Source organism: Doryrhamphus excisus, linkage group LG7 (genome assembly GCF_037039965.1).
Source record: "Doryrhamphus excisus strain RoL-2023G ecotype Guam linkage group LG7, RoL_Dexc_Guam_v1.1, whole genome shotgun sequence".
Lineage (NCBI taxonomy): Eukaryota > Metazoa > Chordata > Actinopteri > Syngnathiformes > Syngnathidae > Doryrhamphus > Doryrhamphus excisus.
In genome coordinates this window covers 23,181,362-23,202,616 of record NC_136363.1, presented here as the reverse complement: position 1 = coordinate 23,202,616, position 21,255 = coordinate 23,181,362, and the positions used below count along the sequence as shown (strand labels likewise).

The window sequence follows — 21,255 nt, the reverse complement described above, 5'->3', positions numbered from 1 at the left end:
CCCATCGGTCGCGGGCTGTCCTGGAGCCTATCCCAGCTGACTTGGGCACCCGCCTGAACGAGTAGTTGTCCATGTTTGGTGTTCCTATGAATATTATTGATTGGTGTATTTGTATCATTGTTGACAAATCCCCATTTGTTTGTAAAATAGTTTTTTCTTTGCCTAATATAATTGAGTTGTGTTTTATCGTGATGTTTACCATCAACCAATTTCTAGCAAAATCACTAAACGATTTCAAGTAAAATTTAAGTATTGGTGTCAGTGCTGATATCGGTAATACGGGCTCTGTACTTCGATACCATCGTTAGCAGTATCGCCCAAACCTAATTAAGAATGCATCGTTAGTGGTTTCATGACTTCCGCTTTGCATGTTGGCCGGAACCCGGAAGTGGTGATGCATCTCACTGGCTAGCTTGACTCCTTGTTGAAATTAAGCCGAATATAAAGTCTTTCCACTGAACATACACAGCCAGTATAGTTTTATTCATGGGCTCTTCTACTGCTGCTAATGTTATCTCTATGGTATCTCTATTTATATTTTGGTTTTTTACCGTCTTACGGATTCAGCTTCTTCCAAATGTTGTCAACCTGCCCTCTAGTGGAGGAGTATGTAGTCATTGGGGGTTTTTTCGGGGGGTGTTTATACAGTATATACATTATGTATATTTCTACATAGTATGCTTGAATTGAAACAATACAAACTCATATGTGGAAGACATTGAATGTGTTGTGGTTTTTTGCAGGATTCCTGAGGGCTTCATGACTCCATGACGATGGTGGAGGAGAGGCACGGCTCACCACTGGAGGTAGGCTTCCTGTGCTTTGTTCCATCACACGAGAGAGAGTGGTGTAGAGAGCCCCAGTAGAAATGAACGTTTTATTAGGAATAATTGATGAAGACTACAAAAGAACAGCAGACTATCGTCTTCACACGGTGGTGGGCCACGAGGACACGAGACATTTTGTACAATATAAAACAGCAAGGACGCCGCCTTCATCGTCTTCCTCAGCGTCAGTGTTTGCTCTTCTTGGACTTTTTGTGGGATCTGTGCGGGGATCTGGACTTGGAGCGAGACTTCTTTGCCGACTTCTTGGGCGTCCTGGAGCGTGACCGCCTGGACCGTTTGGGTGTGTGAGGTGATGACGGAGACCTGGGAGGTTGGAAGAAGGTGAGGTTAGCCTCGCCAAGCAAAGCGACGTGGCCGTCTTCCAGTCAGTACCTCTTTGAGGACTTTTTGCTGGCGGAGCGAGGAGAGTCTTTGTGAGACGAACGTGTCGACGTGTCTTTAGAGTACGAGCGCTCTGACCTCTCCGAGCGAGGAGACGATGAGCGTCCTCGTCGGCTGCTGCGTGTCGGGCTGGGGGAGCCGCTGTGACGGCGCTTCCTGTCGAGCGCAGGAGACACATATCTGTCACACAAGACACAAAAGCACGTGAAGGACTGCTGGCGGAAGAAGACCACTACGTCCACATTGACCCACTTGTCTTTTCTGGTGGGCGTGTCTTCCTTCTCCTTCTTCAAGTCTTTTAGGCGAGCCTCGACTTTCTCCTTGTCCTTCTTCTCCCGCTCTTTCTCCCGCTCCAGCTTCTCCTTCTCCTTCTCCTGCGGGATGCCAGCAGCACGTTGAGGAACACTACTTGGGATGAAAGATGCGAATGTGAAGGCCCCGCCTACCTTCTGCAGTAGTTTGTCTCTGTAATGTTCCACTTGCTCCTGAATGCTCTGGCCGGTCTTCTTGGGCCTCTTCCCTGACTCCAGCTCATCCTGGAACTTCATCACCTTAACCTGCATGGTCATGGACAGGCCTGTCTTGTCTTGTCTCAAGTTACCCAAGCACCCGTTCCATCGACCTTCTGTTGCTCACCTCGATCTCCCGTAGCTTGGTCCGCTTCTCTTCGTTCATCTTCAAGTCCATGTCGTCCCTGACCGAATAACCGGGCGTGTCCACCGAGCGGGGGCTCCTCTCGTCGTCGCTGTTGTCCACGTACCTTCAAACGGCAAGCACACGTTACTTAGCAAGGTGTCCCTGATGCATCACCTCTGTCCAAATGACAACGCTACTTTTTCCTTTCTTCAGGCTGCTCAAAGGCTTCCCACTTGGAGGTGGTCACAGCTGAGGAGCAAACAAGGAGGTGTTTATTGAAGTCAGCCCGGTTTGAAGGACGAGAGATGACAAGATGTCTGACCTTGAGATGCCAGCTCGGACTCATCCACAGCTTCCCACTTGGAGGGCGCCACCTTAAACGTGGCCTCCTTGGACTGGTCGACTTTGGACGACAACACATTCAATCACCGTTCACTTCTTCAGCCTCATCATCTTGTCTGCTTCACTCACAGGGAATGCCATCGATGTCCTCCTCCGTCTGCTTGATGGGAACGCCATCCAGGTCGTCCAAGGGTGCCCCGTCGATTGGGGCGCCGTCAATGGCACCCCCGTCGATGGGGACCCCGTCCACATCTTCCAGTGGAGACCCGTCCACGTAGTCACCTATGGGCGCTCCGTCGATGTCCTCTGTTGGCTCCGCCTACGACGCCACAAACATGGCTGTGTTGGGTGCTTCCCGCACGTTGCACGCGCACGATGGCTTACCTCGACCGGCGCCGGAACGGACTCCTTGTCGGCGGCCAAGTTGACGAGACCCAGGAAGATGTTCTGTAGCTTGATGAGGAAAGGGTCGGGATACACGGCCCACTCCTCCCACGCTCGGAAGCACGCCATCACGCGTTGCTGAGGTGAGGAGACCACACAGCTGAATGCCGTCGCCCGCTTGGCCGGGCCACTTTAGTGGTGCTCACCTTAAAGTTCTCGCTCTGAAGGTGACCTTGGATGGTTTTGTAGGTGGCGTTGAGGTCGGAAAAGATCTGACAGAGCTTGTTCTCGAAGCTGCGGACAGGCGAGGACAGAAAGGCTGAGCCGAGTGGCGTGACAACGAGCAGACAGAAGACAGGACGGAACTGACTATTTCCTGTAGTAGGACGCGTTGGCCACTTTGGCAGAGGAGTTGTAGAGCACGTCGGACACCAGATACAGGCGAGCGATCTGAAAGCACAAGAGCCACACGGCCTCAGCAAACCTATCAGCACGTGGTTGTTCCACGCCATCCGGCTGCTTGCCTTCTTGGGCAGAGGAGTCTTGAGGATGGACAGAGATTCTGCCACACATTCCACGATCTCTTCAGCAGCTTCAGCGTGACTGAGACAAAACAACATGGCCTCCGCCACGTCGCCCCTCCTGGGGCTCAAAGCACGCAGCATCTCCTCCAGCTTGTCCCGCTCGCTGCAGGCAAGCACAGCAGCAGAATCAGACAGGAGGGTCACCAGCAACTCCGTACAACTCCACTCTTACTCTTCTTTCAAGCAGCCTTTCTTCAGGGACTCGTCGTCTTCCTCCTCATCATCATCACCGTCGTCATATGGACCATGCAGATACGGATTGAGAGGAGGCGGGCGCCACAGGGATCCATTCTTGAACATTCGAAAGTCGTCCGTTCGCCATTTGACTGGCGCTTCACCCTGCAAATGTCACCTTGGCCAGTTAACACCGAGTAGATGACACAGACCACCCCAACGTACCCTGGACGGCATCTGGGTGCACGCTCTGGAACTAGCCATCATTCATAATCCTTATGGGAGACGGCAATGCGTCTTTCTTTGAAATGTGACTTGTAAAGATAGACAAACGGGTAAAAAGAGGCGGGTGATGGAAGGGTGCCTGTTAACAAGGAGCTTTATATCTTTAGAAGATACAGACCAGAGAAAGAAGTCCCACATAAGGATGGTGGATGATAGGCTAAAATGTTTCCTTTGACTGTGTCCCAGCACTCACCTGCAGGATGGAGTAGAGCTTCCAGCGGTAGTAAACATGTGCTGGACTCTGGTTCTCAAACAGAAACCTTTAAGAAGACCAAAAAGCATCAGCCATGGGCCAGTAAAGCTTGGCGCCAGGCCTTCAGCCAAACCTGCCGAGGCGTGGAGACGTAGCCCACCTGTACATGGGGTTGTTGATCTCTCGGTTCATGATCATGGCTTCAAACATTGGGCCTTCACGCACCACAAACTCGATCATTCGGTGGATGAGAGAGAGCAAATTCCTACAAGAAAGACACAGTTAAAGCAAACACTTCAGATCTAACATGCTCAAGTTGATTTGATCACCAATGCTTTCAACTGTTGCGTCTCCAGACATAAGGACTTCCCCTGGGACAGGAAGTCCACTACATCACCTTCACCCATTCATTGAGGAAATAGAGGATTTTCCCAATTCATCAACAAAGGACATCTTGCCAATTTCCAAGACTAACGGAGGACGCCTCTAAAGCACGGTTACCCAGAATGCAGCCCAGGGGGCCGCTTGCCACCCCATACAGGGTTTGAAATGTGGAATAAATCGGACAGCCCTGCTCCGAGGGATCGGCGAATAATGGATGGACTGTCATCAGAAAGGCAACAGTTAAAAGGGTCACGTGACAAAGCAGCAATGCATGACCCCCCCGCCCCCCAACGTGTAAGCACTATGGCATGATGTCTGTGTGTGACTATGCTGGTTCTGGTGTGGTGCCATGTTGTGGGTGGGTGCATGGCTGTGGCGTGTATTGGAGCTGATCGTACCAATGGCGGGGTACAAGCCCGTATACTTCCCCAATCCATCCCATGACGCCTTTTTGGGGTCCCTCGCTGCCGCAGACAGTTCAACGTGTGCTGCTCACCAAGGCCAGTGTCAAAGGTCGTGGCTAGGCTAATAGTGGCTCGTTTGGCGGGGGCCAGATTGAGTGTGACGCAGGCCAAGCGGGAGGACGGTAGGCGTGAGCAATGGTCTGACGGCGACGCGAGACGTTGAAAGTCAGCGCTAAGCTAACGTGAGGCTACTCTTGTGGCAGTGAGGTGGAATGATGGTCGACAAGTGTGACGTTACTTATGTGATGGAGTCTTCTATCGTACAAGGCGGCCATGATGCTGCGGCCTCGACCATTGCTCACGCACACCGGCCAGCCCGCTGCAGCATGCAGTCATCAGCTGATCAATAAGCTTCATTGTTATTGATATTATTCATCTGATGGGATGCTTTTGTGTTTCTACACCAATTTAGGGAAAAGAGGAAAAAAGCATGTACCTTTCTGTTGGGATAACCACTTTGACTATGGCTTGCGACAGAGTCTGTATATGAAGTCACATCAGATAATAGACATAGAGCGTGAGTATTGTTACAAAGGCAACAGGTGAAATATCAAATATGCAATTGAAAAGTGCAAAAAGACATGACAGCTCTGAGCCCTGACCTATTCAACTGTGACATTCAGTGCAAGGCTACTCTTTACAAAATGCAATAACAGCTATCACTAACGCTAGGTCATGATAAAGGCTAACATTGAACACAACGCAAGGCGGCAATACCTTCTCAAAGTCCTCCTTGTTTTTGGGGAGGGGGAGCAGGGGGGCATTGGGATTCTTTAGCCTCTCGCGGGGCTGTGCGTTGAAGGGGAGGCCTGAGGGAGGCGGTGGGAGGGTGTGCTCCATCATGGAAGGAGGGATGTAGATGGGGTGTGGTGGAATAGGAACACCTTTGCCCCATCCTAGCTTCATCTCAAAGTTCATGATCATCTTTCCTGCAACACAACAACTGTTCAACATATCTGTAGGACGCTAACATTTCCGCCTGAGGAGGAGGAAAATAAATGTAAAGGTACAAAACGGAATTCCAAAAAATTTGAATGGAAAACAAAAAAAAAATCAAAGTGAGCCTCATCTCTGCTGCAGTTTATGATTTCCAAGCTGACAAGCCTACCATTCAGATTTTTCAGGGCTCTCTCCGCATCCCTCCTGTTCATGAAGGCCACAAAGCCACAGTTCCTCTCCCGTGCCCTCTCCTCGTCTGTGCGGGGCCACATGATCTTCACGCTGGCCAGCGGTCCATAGCGTCCAAACTCTTGACACAGCATCTCCTCGTTCATCTGCAGGACCGGTGAGTACATAGGTTATTTGGCATTGCTAATGCGTTTCCCATGCATTCATTTGTGGAGCGAGCTAGTGTTTGAAACATGTGGACCCCATCTCACTGTGTGGCTTGGCACTGCAACTCCGTACAGTAGATGGTATCATGACCACACAGTCAGAGGCACTTCACCGCACCCAAGGAAGGCACTCTTCAATTCGCCAAACACCGGGTAGTGTGTCATGGCCGATGATACAAATTAGACTACGACGCCATGTGGCTCCACCCCCAATGCGAGTATGTGGAAGTTACCTGTGGATTAATGTTTCCTAGGTACAAGTTAGTGGTGGACGGGTCGCCGACATCATGCGAGCCGGGTGCACAGTCATCCAGAACTGCAGACACAAGACAAGAAGACATTTCCAACTGCCGTCGGAGGAGAAAGACGTGTTCTTTGCCAGAAAACACAGCCATTCGTCATTTTGACAGTTAGAGCCACTGGATTTAAAGTCTAAATTACCACTGGACGGACGGTTTCTTCGTGAAGAACCATCCGCTAAAAGAAGCAGAGAGGCAGTGTAAATTTTGTTTCAGGGTTTGGTGGTCAGGAGGTGAATATTGGCGCACTGGTGTGCGTGCGTGCGTGCGTGCGTGCGGCAGGCCGGTTCAGACCACCTTAGTGTAGTGTGTATCGAGCAGCCGGTTTTGGACACTTACACGAACGTCTTCCCTCTGCGCCACCAAGGGGTTCAAAACGACTAACTCTCCCCTTCAGCTTGTGCCTCTCATCCCTCTCCTCCTGGATCCTGGCACCACGGTCACAGGTCAGACACAAAGACACACCAACACAACACTCCGTGTAACGGCAGCGTACTGTTTCAGCTCCTCTTTGAACAGCTCCAAGTTGCTCTTCTTCTTTTCCTTTTCCGTCCCTTTCTTCACAGGCTGCAATGTGAACAAAACACTGAAAACAACGAGCACCGCACACACGTGTTTGCTTTTGTCGCCACCAGCGTACTCACATGTCGCTTGTCCACCGCTAGGAACTGAGGGGGACTTTGCAAGGGCAAAATGCTTTTGCTTTGGGCCTCAAAGCGGGACTTGGGCTTGTACAGCTTTCCTCTCTTCTCATCTGCTGCTGCTTCCTCTGAGGTCCACACAAACGCACGTATTGTGGAAATAAACGTCTCTTCTATTCATCCTATCCCATGCAAATGGTGATCCTATTAACGCTGTCTGTACCTTTTGTGGCATTTGCAATTCCACCACGGACAAAAGCTTTGATTTTTCCCTCCCCGCCACCTTCAAAAGCAGCAAGAAACTCCTCGTAGATTTCTGCTGCTGCACGCTCGTCTTCCTGAGCACAGAAATGATACAAACATTAACTCTTCCCAGGTGCAAGGCATATTTTTATTTGGCATCTACTGACCTTCTTCTTGATCTCATCTTGCTCTTTCTTGCTGAGGGTCCTCTTTGTCACTGACATTTTTCCTATGCTGAACGACTTCAATTTGCTCTCCAGTAGCGCCTGTGGAGGAAATAATATCCTCTTAGAGGCCAAGTTTCATTGTCATTTTTGTTAGGGGGGACGTGTTGACAGCTAGCATGAACTTTACTTGTTACTGCCATAGTACTACCGCATACAACAGGTTAGGGTCACATTTATATCATGCTTAACGTAGAGCTGACAAAGCCCGCCCCCTCCCTATCCATTTTATAGCAACATCTTGGTAAAATGACGAAAGGGCCTACGAACCAGCCCATGCATGCCGCCGTCCCACCGACACTGTTAGGCCGAAATGCTCCGTGGTCCCTCATAACCTTATTATGCAGGTATGATATTCCCAATATACCAGTGACTGTAATGCTTGATCACCAGTGGCAAAACTGGTCTTTCTGGGGCAGAATTTAATATGACTTTAGGAGGAGAGTACTTAGCTGTGCTAAGCTAAAGTAGCAGACAAGCGAAGGTTGGCTAGTTAGCTTGTTAGCATAGTGGCGTACACACTGTAATCTGCATATACTTATCATTTTCACCGCTGTTTGGGCACATTAATACACACACGATTAGCATCACATAAATAAGATGGATCTAATGGAAGCAGAAAGAGTAAATTCACCTTAGCGCTAGCTTTATGAGAGCCTCCAGGCGTTCGGTCCGCCATTTTTTGTGGAACTCAAACACACTCGATTACCGATAAATAGATGAGAGGGGGAAAGAATGCAAGGCAATATGGCTACATAATCAATCACAGAATCCACGATAGTCACTGTTTTTCATCTTTTAATCCTCAAACACAAATGACAACATTATTCAACAACACACTCTCGTATGTTCTTATTCGCCGTTTGAGAAGGTTTGAAAAAACTGGTGACAGTAGCGAACAATTTCCACAAAGAGTACAAATCTAATTTCTGTCGGATAACCCCCTCACACGCTGTACATTAAATGTAAATGCTTAAATGTTTGTTACATCAAATGTATTTAATAACGTCGTAGTCAATATGAAAACAGCTGAGTGGTTATAAATATTGTAGCATATTCCCTCCACCAGGTAGCACCCACGATAAATTACAGTTGGGCTGTTTTCTAAAGTTACACTTAGCATTTTGGCTACATAGGTGCGTCCACACCCGGAAGTACAGCCAAGTACCCGGATGTTATACTCAACACGTAATTGACAAAAAAATAAAAATTAAAAAAGCGCCATTTTGTCGCCATTTTGGCTACCTAGTAAAGGTTGCAGGTTCTTTTTTCAGTTCTACCTTTGTGTGTTTATGCCTTCTTGTTATTGACTAGTTGGTTGTCCAAGGAGGGCCGAGACACCGCTGGTGTTCTCTCCAACCAGTCCGTCCAGCAGGTGATTTAATGAATGAGTTCCTTCCCTCACCCTCAGCTATCATGAACATCACCTGCTTTAGTGACCGGCTGGGAAGAGAACCTGCAGCGTCTCGGCCCTCCATGGGACGCGAAGACAGTTTAAAAAGGAGAAAGAAGTGCATACATATTAAGAGTGTCATTTCCGGTAAGTAATGACAAGATTTGGGACAGCAGCAAGCTGTCTACCAAGGAACCAAGTACACAGTGTACACCGTTTATATTGACATGATTGGCAGCACTGTGTGTGTGTGTGTGTGTGTGTGTGTGTGTCCATCAGTTGGATGCAGTATTCATCATCTAATGTGAAGAAGAGGAGCTCTTCAGCCCAGTGGGTCATTGCTCTTGCATAAACATGACCAATTCTGCTAACACACAATGTTCCCCTCGACCAAGCAGCCCGACTATAAATATAGCTGTCAGGTTATGTCAATCATCTACTGGTCACCAGCCGTGATTGATTGCTAATGAAGGTGGGTCACATTGCAGTAAGTCCTCATGGAGCATCTCTATCTTTCTGCAGGAATCCTCTCAACCCAAAGTTCCTCCCAAGCGTTCCTGGCACCCTGACGTCATCATTGCTGCTCAATCAGGTGAGTCTGAGGGGTGTGGTCGTGTATATTAAGAACATATTTGTGTAAAGTAACCCCTCTATGGCAATAATATCGTCCTCGTTTTCGTCTGACACTTTGGAATGAATGAACGAGAGCTGAGGTTCCGCAAGACAAGCTTGCTGTTCTTTTCTTTGAACACTAGATGGCGCTGTCAGGCTATCAAGGAGCCTTTTAGATGCACACAAAGAAAACAAGTCTCAGTGGTTGTCAGGATCCTCATGGTGGAGTGTTTGTTTCCTTCCCTGACGTTGTGGAGATGTTTCACCACATTTCCACTCGGATAGCTCCAGGCGTGACGTGTATCCATTATCCATGACCTCCACTTCCATGTCATCCTTGTGCTGTCAGCTGTAATGTGGTCCTTCCAGTGTGGGAAGACCATGATCTGGGAGTGGCAGCCTGATGGAAGCTGTTAAAGACGGCGCCTCTTCTTGCCTCCATTCTCCAACTCCCTAGAAAGCCTTCCCCCCCCCCTCCTCTGAGTGGCGGTGGGCGGGGGACGAGGCAGATTTGGACAGGCTGGGTCACGTTGGCATTCTTTGACGTGCAGACACTAGACCCAACCAACCCCGTCGCTTGTTAGCAGGAGTGATTTCAAGTCCTCCTCCCTGGCGGCCGCCTCCATCTCCCCGTCCTTCATGTCGTTACCGTCCCTTCATCACCCTTCAAGATCCAAATCCTGGCCTTCTGTGTCGTCACCATGGCGACAGAGTAACGCAAATAGGCTGAGAGCTTCCCTTCGGGGCTCTGGATGCAGCATTAGACCCAAGGTGTCATACAGCAGTGCATTGTGGGAGAGCGTTCAGTGGCGTTCATTGTCTGCTGCTGGAAGTCTTTGTTTGGAGGGATTCTGGGAACGCATACAATCGGCCCACTCACACACACAGGCCCTTTGTCTCCAGACGGCAGGCGTCCTATCTGCTCTTTCGGCAGGAACTGAGAAGCCTCTTTAGATGAGAGCCCAAATGTCTTGGAAGACAATCTGACGAGTCCAGCTGGTGTCCATTCCACGCCCCGAGAATCTAATGCGGGCCGTGTTGGAGTTCAACTGCAGGATATGCTGAGGGCCAGTAAAAAACAAGGTGCAAGCAAATGGCCCCCGGGTCGCCCTTCGGACAGCCCTGGCCTACAAGCCTTCATCTTGGGCTGACCAGATCGATGGTGCCCGGCAGCAGTGGGTGATGTCACCTTGTGCTCGCGGCCAATTGGACAGCTTGCAGGCCTTTTCAAGGAAGTACTACAATAGCTTTCACAGGAGTACTTCAAACAGGCGTATAAATCCTGCTGTTGCTGATTGTTGCTGTGAGCATGAATATGAGCTCTGACATGACGGGGATGGGCCTCAGGTTGGCGCATACAAATGAGAAACAGGAGGAGGGGAAAAAACAACAGGAAGGAGGGAAATGTAAAACATGTGACGTGCCAAGACTGCCCAAGCATCCGCAGCCCAAAAGAAAAAACTGCTGAGAAGAATATTCCCTCGACCCCCGTCTCTCTCCTAATCAGTTCCCTTAATCAGTGCACCGGCTCGTTTGGCCCGAGAAGGCTTCCATGAGACCCCCGTGGTCCAACGCATGGAGCAACTCTTCACGTTAGCGCGTTGCTGTGGTAACTCGTGAACACTTATCAACTGTAGCACCGGGGCGCCATGGCAACATAGCCTGCCACCTTTCTATGTCCAACTGTCTCTCTGTGCTGCGTGGCATGCGTCGTCTATGTCTAGCTCCATCTCTTCACATCTCCCCTACGTCCATCCATCTCTACATCCATCCATCTCTACATCCATCCATCTCTACATCTACCTATCCACCATCTGTACATCCATCCATCTGTACATCTACCATCTGTACATCCATCCATCTGTACATCCATCCATCTCTACATCTACCTATCCACCATCTCTACATCCATCCATCTGTACATCCATCCATCTGTACATCTACCATCTGTACATCCATCCATCTCTACATCTACCTATCCACCATCTCTACATCCATCCATCTGTACATCTACCATCTGCCAAGCTATCCATCTATATCTATACATCCATGTATTTATTGTCCATCCATCAACCTGTCCATGTCTCTACCCATCCATCCATCCATCCATCCATCCATGCATCCACGGCATTATGTTTTTAGGAATGCCATAGAGGTCCAGACGGGCGTAAGACGGTCAGACATGGGGTATGCCATCCATATGTTTTTGTCCAGCACACAGTGCAGTGTTTGTTCTGGAGAGTCCACGTCCCCGTCACTTGACCGGCCTGTCAGCCTGCCGGTCACCCTGGCCCCCCACACAAAGGCGACCCTTATTAGCCAGCCACGTGGGGTCCTGGCACTGGAATGTTAACAAGCTCCCGGGCGCTGACGTGTCTCCTCCAAAAGCGTCAACCGGGCCCTCGCCGACGTCTTGACATGTTGTCACACCGAGTAGTCCGTTTCCACCACGTGGCTTTCACCTGTCAAACATTTTCACATGCTACCCCCCTCCCCAGTCTTACCCCTGTCCTGTCCTGTCCATGGAAGAGAGACACCTAGTCATTGTTGTTGCAGTGGCCTCCACTCGCTCCCCACCTCTTACCCAATCCCACACCCCTCTTTCATCCTGGGAGGCCTCTTTTCACTCAATTACTTCCATGTGGATAACCCATAAATGAAAAGAAATGAAAAGAAAGTGCCATGTTTTCCCCCAACAGGCTGGAAGAGGGTTCACTCTGTGCATTGCTTCCAGCACCTTTGGCATATTTGTTCCATAGAACAACAGCATGAATGGACTGAGCCCTTTTGTCAGTCATACGGTCTTTGTCTTTGGCATACACACTTGGACTTTTCTAGTAAAGATTTTACTACAGATTTGTACTAGATTTTACTTGATTTTGCTTCTATAACCAAGCCGCCTGCATCCGGCCATTACTAACAAACAGTAAAGTGCTGCTGCAGCATTCGTGCTCAGAGGTTTTTCCTAACATGAGATCCTGGAGTGTTCCTGGGGGGGGGGGTACGCTGTAAACGGCCATCGTTGGCACTTGCATCAAGGATGGTAACATATTGACTCCTGCTGTGAAATCCCAATGCTGGCGGCAAGTGTATTTCCAGCATTAGATGTTGGGTGACGGTGCATCTAAAGAGCAGTCCAAGCGTGTTGGATCGCATCCCGTGTGTGCAGTGGGTGGAAGAGCACGCTGGTGGCCTTTTGCTAACTGAGCCCCTGTCAGGGTGTCTCGTGATCCGGGGCTCTGCCGTGGTTAATCTCGTGCCCCCTTTGGAGCGCTCACGTCGGGATGTATCGTGTCTCCACGGAGGCTCTCTGTCGTCACCCCGGCGGTCTCTCCACCAACGGGAGTCCAAATGAGCGGCGCCGGTGCCGGTGCCGGCACGCTCCATTAAGCGCAGCTGAAGAGTGCTGACAAGGACGTTAGTGGAGCGAGCGCAGTGCAGGTGCACGGCGGCCTGCTAGCTAGAAAGAGTCTGGATTGGCCTTGCTCATGGGCACATTATGACGGCACTGTGTACGTCGAAGCTGAAAGTGGAAGAAGGTGTGCACATCTTTGACTGACTGCTGTCTCGCCTAAAAACATTCACAGATCTTCTATTCCTCATGTTAGCTTTGCTCAGCTTGTCTCTCTTCCACGCGTCCATAAACATGGCGTGCAGGCCATGTGTAAAATCCATGTGTTATCCCCGAGATGTAGGATTAGATGTTGCCCTCATAGCAGAAGACAAGCTAAGCTAGCTTAGCATACTCCACTGGATTGTTTAGCATCTTTCATGTCGAAACTGTAAGACGGGCTGTCCATCACTTAGTCTCCCTCCCAGTTGTGTCCTCTTCTACATGGCCTGACCACCCCAGCATCATCTCCCCAGAGCCCAGGTGGACATCCAGTTCTTGGCCGCACGCTTGTTTCCACAGCTGGAAGCGCTTCAGTGGGCGGTGACCGGGTGGGTTGCTGCGACGCAATGTTTCAATAAGTCATGTGGACATCTGGACCGCTTTCTACATGACATTTCTCTCCTCACACCCCCCCCCCCCTTGTGACTCATAAGCTGGAGAAAAAAACCCAACTCCATAGGTAGGTGTGATATTGGCGTTCCAGCCTCGGAACGCCCAGGGCTGGCTGTTCTTTGAAGCTGAATGATGATGATGGTTCCCATTCTTCATTTGGCTTTCAGGAGTTCTTTTGGAACTCCTCCACAATATCAGCTTTTATTTGCTCAACCTGGTGTAGTGGTGAGCGTTCCAGGTTCCAATCTCCACTTGGTAAGCATCATGGGTATTCGTCAGGAAGGGCATCCGGAATATCAAGTGCTCAAACCAAAATCAGTATGCGGATCAAAAGATCTGCTGTGGGGACTCCGAAATCGCTGGTGCACTGATATCACATGACCTGCTGAGCAGCGTGGTGGTCTTCCTCCTCCCAGTAAGCCCGTCTCTCCCTTCCTTGCAACGCCCCTTCCAGTGAGCGTTTTTCATATCAACCCCCCCTCTACATAGCGGGGGGAGGTTCCTTTATCTAACATGTTGGATCTTCCACACACGGCATTCCCATTGGCTGGGAGGACCCCCTACATCATACTGTCTGTCACCCTCAGGTCCTTGGTGATAAACAAGGCCACACTGTGTGTGTGTGTGTGCGTGTGTGCGTGTGCACAATGCAGAGAAGCGTGTTCCTTCCCTTCCAGTCCCAACCCCAAGCATCAATCGGTGCAAATGCACCTGGTGTTTGATATATGGGGGTGTCGGTCGTCATCAGCTGTCCTCCATTAGCCGTCCTGCTGTCCACTTGTCCAGCGGGAGCATCTATTATTCAGCAGGGGCAGCGTGTGGTCAGCCTGGAAGTGTGGACTTTATCTACATCTGTCCACGTCATCATGTCGTTGGCCAAGGTCGTTTAGAGTTCATCAATCACCTTGTCTGGATGATGGATGGCCACTCCTTTCTTTATCAATAAAGTTGGATGTTCTGGTCACTCTGTGAAATATATTTATCGATTTCGTATTTCTATCATTTACTCCATGTAGGAAATGGACGCCATACCATACTTTCCTTCTGTTATTGTCTACTTACCGCTCTCTTTCTCTCTGTGGGGGGGTATCTATTATTTTGGGATCAAGTCTGAGACTGCTGAAGATGGGAGGAAAGAATATTTGGTGTGAAGCGCTACGCTGCAGCATCTTGACCCACTTTTCCTCTTACGTCATTCCAAGGTTGGGAAAAGGGGAAATAACGATGAGGATAACGAGGATAGGATATGCCGCTTTTGTACTGCATTCAAGATATATTTGAGAACAATTGTTGTTCCGCTGAGCCGTGAGGACGTGGATGTTTGCTGTGGGCCAGCACCACGTCCACCACGCGGCATGATTTTGTGTACTTTTGTGTACCTACTGCCATCCACGACTACTGCCATCCACGACTGCTGCCATCCATGGCTGTGTGACAAACATCTTGAGGCTTTTGAAGTGACCACTTGGTGGTTTGTGATGTGACTCGGTGACAAAGTCATCCATTCCCATAAAGTCCCTTCCTGAGCGCTCAGCTTTGAGCGGGGCCCCCCTGGAGAGATCCAAGCCCTGCACAGCGAGCGTCCTCTGACTTTGAACATGGACCAGCTGCATCCTCTCCACGGCCTTCCAGCTCAACCATCCCCACGTTCTTTTCCACAAGCTTGAAATGGCTCTTAGGAGCACGTGTGCTTGTCTATGAATAGAAGGGGGTGGCGTGGGGTGGGCGGTGGGTGGCCTCGCTCTGCATGAGCAGCAGTCAGAAGGTCTGAGGACATCATGCCTCGTCTGAGTATTTACCACGGCCGTCCTCCCCTCATGTCAGGCCAAGGCCAGTTTCCTCACCGTCAGTGGGCCGTGCATGATGGAGAGCCATATCGGGATGTGCCACCGCCCCACGTGGAACCCATGAAGCATTCCTGCTTGCATCCGTGAGAGGCGAGCTGTTCGCTGTGGGATCTTTGTGGGTTTGTGTGGCACGCCATTGTCATTTAGCAGGCTAGAACAGCTTGGGCGGCTGCTTTGTTCCCACAGATGGGCGGGTGGAAAAGTGCCTCAGATGTCACTGGGTCTCCTTCATGGCCCACTGACCCCGTTCCCCCGCCCCCCACATTTGAAGCCAACACATCCGTAGGATGCTGACTCATACAGTGGACACACGTCCTCATATACGTACGTAGCATGTATGCTGCCCTTCTGCTGGCTTGACGTTGTTGGATCAACATTTGCAATAAAGGTGTCAATATTACTGCTTTGGGTTTTGACCTTCTGGAGAGAATTAATAAGTCAAATAAAAGTTAAAAAAATGAAAGATGGCCGTCGTTGGAGCTTGACAATGATATGCTGACGAAGGGCGCATCTACTTTACGATGAAATGGCTTCTTTGTTCAGTCTGTGGGTCGCGTGGTTTGTTGCATTGTGGGAGAAGCGCACGTGTCTTATTAATAATGCAGCATGGCTGGCCCATGATGGATTGGACTTGGACGCCATCCTTGCTGTTGTTCTTCCTCTCTCCTCTTTGGCTCGCCATGCCCCCCCCCCCCCTTCCTTGCGCGTGGCGCTTTGGCCAAGTCGGGTGGTGCAGCCGCACCCGCCGCTGATTAGGTCTCATCAGGCTTCATTTCAACCCTCAGGCAGGAAGAAGATTGTGATTGGTCCGACTTGGCGTCCACCTGGGCCTCATTTGCATTCTGCTTTTGGGTACTCGGGTTGGAACATTGATGGCGTTGATGACAGCCGCCTCACGTTAGACGGATGCTAGCGCTGATAGATGGCGGCAGCCACGGCAAACGATATGCGGAACTTGATCTCCCCAATGATCTTACTCTTGGCGGCGGCAGACACCAAACGCCATCCCTCAGCTCAGCTATCCTGCGTGTGTGTGTGTGTGTGTGTGTGTGTGTGTGTGTGTGTGTGTAAACGAGTGGTGGCCCTCGTGCACACAGGTCAGTAGGTCTTGGCTGGCAGTGGGTGGATGGTGTGCAGAGAGAGCGGCCATATTGTCAGGTCAGCCTAGGTGAAGACTATCAGGTGGAGATTGGAGGTGTCGTGCTGTAGAGTCCAATAACGACACCCAGAGGCGGAGCCTTAATGGCGGTGGCGTCACTTGGTAGCGTGAAGGGGCGGATGCTAGTATAGCATAGGATAGTGTATGCTAGTATATGCTAGTATAGCATAGGATAGTGTATGCTAGTATAGCATAGGATAGTGTATGCTAGTATATGCTAGTATAGCATAGGATAGTGTATGCTAGTATATGCTAGTATATGCTAGTATAGCATAGGATAGTGTATGCTAGTATATGCTAGTATAGCATAGGATAGTGTATGCTAGTATAGCATAGGATAGTGTATGCTAGTATAGCATAGGATAGTGTATGCTAGTATATGCTAGTATAGCATAGGATAGTGTATGCTAGTATAGCATAGGATAGTGTATGCTAGTATAGCATAGGATAGTGTATGCTAGTATATGCTAGTATAGCATAGGATAGTGTATGCTAGTATAGCATAGGATAGTGTATGCTAGTATATGCTAGTATAGCATAGGATAGTGTATGCTAGTATATGCTAGTATAGGATAGTGTATGCTAGTATATGCTAGTATAGCATAGGATAGTGTATGCTAGTATATGCTAGTATAGCATAGGATAGTGTATGCTAGTGTATGCTAGTATAGCATAGGATAGTGTATGCTAGTGTATGCTAGTATAGCATAGGATAGTGTATGCTAGTGTATGCTAGTATAGCATAGGATAGTGTATGCTAGTGTATGCTAGTATAGCATAGGATAGTGTATGCTAGTATAGCATAGGATAGCGTATGCTAGTGTATGCTAGTATAGCATAGGATAGCGTATGCTAGTGTATGCTAGTATAGCATAGGATAGTGTATGCTAGTGTATGCTAGTATAGCATAGGATAGTGTATGCTAGTGTATGCTAGTATAGCATAGGATAGTGTATGCTAGTGTATGCTAGTATAGCATAGGATAGTGTATGCTAGTGTATGCTAGTATAGCATAGGATAGTGTATGCTAGTGTATGCTAGTATAGCATAGGATAGTGTATGCTAGTGTATGCTAGTATAGCATAGGATAGTGTATGCTAGTATAGCATAGGATAGTGTATGCTAGTATAGCATAGGATAGTGTATGCTAGTATAGCATAGGATAGTGTATGCTAGTATAGCATAGGATAGTGTATGCTAGTATAGCATAGGATAGTGTATGCTAGTGTATGCTAGTATAGCATAGGATAGTGTATGCTAGTATAGCATAGGATAGTGTATGCTAGTATAGCATAGGATAGTGTATGCTAGTATAGCATAGGATAGTGTATGCTAGTATAGCATAGGATAGTGTATGCTAGTATAGCATAGGATAGTGTATGCTAGTATAGCATAGGATAGTGTATGCTAGTATAGCATAGGATAGTGTATGCTAGTGTATGCTAGTATAGCATAGGATAGTGTATGCTAGTGTATGCTAGTATAGCATAGGATAGTGTATGCTAGTGTATGCTAGTATAGCATAGGATAGTGTATGCTAGTGTATGCTAGTATAGCATAGGATAGTGTATGCTAGTGTATGCTAGTATAGCATAGGATAGTGTATGCTAGTATAGCATAGGATAGTGTATGCTAGTGTATGCTAGTATAGCATAGGATAGTGTATGCTAGTGTATGCTAGTATAGCATAGGATAGTGTATGCTAGTGTATGCTAGTATAGCATAGGATAGTGTATGCTAGTGTATGCTAGTATAGCATAGGATAGTGTATGCTAGTGTATGCTAGTATAGCATAGGATAGTGTATGCTAGTGTATGCTAGTATAGCATAGGATAGTGTATGCTAGTATAGCATAGGATAGTGTATGCTAGTGTATGCTAGTATAGCATAGGATAGTGTATGCTAGTATAGCATAGGATAGTGTATGCTAGTATAGCATAGGATAGTGTATGCTAGTATAGCATAGGATAGTGTATGCTAGTGTATGCTAGTATAGCATAGGATAGTGTATGCTAGTATAGCATAGGATAGTGTATGCTAGTATAGCATAGGATAGTGTATGCTAGTATAGCATAGGATAGTGTATGCTAGTATAGCATAGGATAGTGTATGCTAGTATAGCATAGGATAGTGTATGCTAGTATAGCATAGGATAGTGTATGCTAGTATAGCATAGGATAGTGTATGCTAGTGTATGCTAGTATAGCATAGGATAGTGTATACTAGTGTATGCTAGTATAGCATAGGATAGTGTATGCTAGTGTATGCTAGTATAGCATAGGATAGTGTATGCTAGTGTATGCTAGTATAGCATAGGATAGTGTATGCTAGTATAGCATAGGATAGTGTATGCTAGTATAGCATAGGATAGTGTATGCTAGTATAGCATAGGATAGTGTATGCTAGTGTATGCTAGTATAGCATAGGATAGTGTATGCTAGTGTATGCTAGTATAGCATAGGATAGTGTATGCTAGTGTATGCTAGTATAGCATAGGATAGTGTATGCTAGTGTATGCTAGTATAGCATAGGATAGTGTGTGCTAGTGTATGCTAGTATAGCATAGGATAGTGTGTGCTAGTGTATGCTAGTATAGCATAGGATAGTGTATGCTAGTGTATGCTAGTATAGCATAGGATAGTGTATGCTAGTGTATGCTAGTATAGCATAGGATAGTGTATGCTAGTGTATGCTAGTATAGCATAGGATAGTGTGTGCTAGTGTATGCTAGTATAGCATAGGATAGTGTGTGCTAGTGTATGCTAGTATAGCATAGGATAGTGTATGCTAGTGTATGCTAGTATAGCATAGGATAGTGTATGCTAGTGTATGCTAGTATAGCATAGGATAGTGTATGCATAGCAGCTGCAGCGTGTACTGTAGGTACCACACTACAAAAGTAACATGGCGGCACCGACCAAAGTGGACAGAAGCGTGTTGCTTGGTGAAAGTCTATTTTGTACAGAGGTGGGGGTGGGGGTGGGGGGCTGATATACATTCATCCCCTCCAGCGAGGTGCCAAGAAGCTGCTCTCATAATCCTCCCTGCCTAAATAATTCATCACTTGCCCTCAAAATTTCATCAGCACCTCCACAACGGAGAACAATCTCCTCCTCCTCCACCGTGTGGAAGCGAAGGGTGATGAAGATGATGACGAGGATGCCCCCGTTTATTGCGGCGTGTGAGCATCCATCGAGATGTGATGGCGGCAGCCCGCTGCCTGCAGGCTGGCATTTCACACCTACTGTGATTTGTGACACACGAGGGGGGGGGTGCTGCAGTACCACGCTACTAGTACTCAGGAGTGGATGTAGTACACCTGACAGGCGGTCCTCAGGCCGTGAAGCTAAGCTGCTGTTGGCGTGGCGAACGTTTGGGGATGTTGTGCTGTCCCCCTCGGCCCTGGCAGGGTCCCTCAGCAGCCGTTTGATGTGGTCTACCCGGGGCCATGAAGAAGAAATCCAAGCATGGACAAGGATTAGTTCTGGCCCGGATTGACCAACCCTGTCTGGGGGGAGCGTCTTGGCGGTCCATGGCTGCTCTGCTGTCCCACCGAGATGCCCGACGCCAGCCACGTGGCCTCCCATGATGAGGGCCTCAAGTCGGGATGAGGTGTGAAGTCTGGAGTTATTTCTGCTTCTTCTATCTCTGTGTTGACGTCACGCAGCTGAAATGGCGACACACGGGTTGATGTCCTAACGTGGGTCGGTCTTCATCCAGGGAAAATGGCCACACGCTCGGCCAAGGCAGCTCTGCAGACACGACGCTAGCTTATGCTAACTTATGCTAACTTCTCTTCCAGTGCTGCCAATTTTACTTGATAGCAGCTGAAGAGATAAAATCTGGCGGCTGCCATTTTCTTGGCGTGATATGCGGAGGATGAGGCTGGTTTTGACGCATCAGAGGTCAGATGGTCTGATTGCGAAGCTGCTGCGGCAGATCCACGTCGCAGGTTGGCGTACGTCATCGGTGACAGCTGATCTTCCAGGTGATTGGATCCGGTCCACAGCTTGGGCTGGACGCCGCCGCAGATCCGGGTGGCATCCAGCCCTGATTGCATTTTTACTCCAAAAGCCCAAATTCCCGAGAGAGGCGTTCGCTATTCCGCCGCTCTCCTCCTGCTGGGCCTCCTCCGCAATGCCGCACTGCATCGCTAATGCAGGTGAGGCCTCTTCTCGTTAACAATCTCTGGTGTTTGTGGCGCATTGATTGATTAGCAGGCTGTCAGCGGCAGCCGTTTGATTTAGCCTGAAAGCATCCGTCCATTTGGGCCCGGCTGGGGGGCCACGCCCACATCACCAACCATGCCAGCGTTCTCTGCTTTTTCTCTTCTGCTTCTTCTTTATAATATTCGATATAGTCTTCATTTCTCACTGGCATGGAAACAGGAGTTGAGAACATTCAGGGATATCCTATGTCATCCGCGTGTTCTGGCTCCTGATGAAGCAGCCAGTGTTAGTTGGTGCTGCGTCAGTGCTGGGGGGGATAGACCACTTTTTTTGGGGGGGGGCTAGCAGTGTGCTTGCAGTGTAATCTTGTCTTTGTGGAGAGACAGAAAGACAAGATTACATTTTTACATTTCGGGCCACTGAGAGCATCAAAAGCATCCTTTTTGTCTCCAATGCTGCTAGACTGATCATGTGATCAGCTCACCACATGACCACATGAAGACGTCTGGCTGCCTCCTGTTGGACGACCATCTTCTTGTTCTAAGGTGAGAGATCTGGCCAATCTTCTCAACTCCTGTGTCGGGTCAGTGTCCCGGGTGAGGGTCTGCAAGCTGTGGCGCTACCTGATCCCCACTGGAAAGGCAAGCGGTTCT

General features: G+C 48.8%; 1 protein-coding gene and 2 long non-coding RNA genes across 6 annotated transcripts in view; 2 read left to right on the top strand and 1 right to left on the bottom strand.

The window, feature by feature from the left end:
* Window positions 1-1,833, top strand: part of LOC144899587 (uncharacterized) — a 3,309-nt gene extending 1,476 nt beyond the window's left edge. The window contains exon 3 of the long non-coding RNA XR_013627871.1: window positions 744-1,833. This is a non-coding gene — a long non-coding RNA (uncharacterized LOC144899587). The remainder of the gene's footprint in view (window positions 1-743) is intronic.
* u2surp (U2 snRNP-associated SURP domain containing) lies at window positions 859-8,205 on the bottom strand. Of its 4 annotated transcripts, none has more exons than XM_058060059.2 (26): window positions 8,051-8,205; window positions 7,360-7,458; window positions 7,173-7,287; window positions 6,953-7,077; window positions 6,805-6,875; window positions 6,648-6,736; window positions 6,451-6,486; window positions 6,243-6,325; window positions 5,784-5,949; window positions 5,393-5,604; window positions 5,112-5,155; window positions 3,988-4,092; window positions 3,828-3,894; window positions 3,348-3,514; window positions 3,116-3,278; window positions 2,962-3,041; window positions 2,798-2,885; window positions 2,592-2,729; window positions 2,337-2,526; window positions 2,188-2,268; window positions 2,063-2,114; window positions 1,866-1,989; window positions 1,676-1,786; window positions 1,482-1,603; window positions 1,221-1,385; window positions 859-1,151 (listed from the first exon to the last, which is right to left on the bottom strand). In XM_058060059.2, the coding sequence occupies exons 1-26, from the start codon at window positions 8,093-8,095 to the stop codon at window positions 1,013-1,015; spliced, it is 2,877 nt and encodes a 958-aa protein (XP_057916042.2). In that variant the 5' UTR covers window positions 8,096-8,205; the 3' UTR covers window positions 859-1,012. The 4 variants fall into 4 exon arrangements, with proteins under 4 accessions (XP_057916042.2, XP_057916041.2, XP_057916043.2 ...); XM_058060058.2 differs by having other exon boundaries at window positions 1,221-1,409; window positions 8,051-8,204; XM_058060060.2 differs by lacking the exon at window positions 6,451-6,486 and having other exon boundaries at window positions 1,221-1,409; window positions 8,051-8,204.
* On the top strand, window positions 5,452-21,238 carry LOC144899586 (uncharacterized). Its single transcript, XR_013627870.1, has 3 exons — window positions 5,452-7,763; window positions 9,332-9,401; window positions 21,065-21,238. It is a non-coding gene; the product is annotated as an uncharacterized LOC144899586 (long non-coding RNA).
* Window positions 21,239-21,255: the final 17 nt, after the last annotated feature.

Excerpts from the sequence above, each read along its gene's own strand:
- u2surp (XM_058060058.2), bottom strand. The coding sequence starts at position 8,095 with ATGGCGGACCGAACGCCTGGAGGCTCTCATAAAGCTAGCGCTAAG. Across the intron at positions 7,078-7,172 it reads AATTGCAAATGCCACAAAAG|AGGAAGCAGCAGCAGATGAG; the intron begins GTACAGACAGCG and ends TGTGGACCTCAG. Across the intron at positions 1,787-1,865 it reads CCAAGCTACGGGAGATCGAG|GTTAAGGTGATGAAGTTCCA; the intron begins GTGAGCAACAGA and ends ATGACCATGCAG.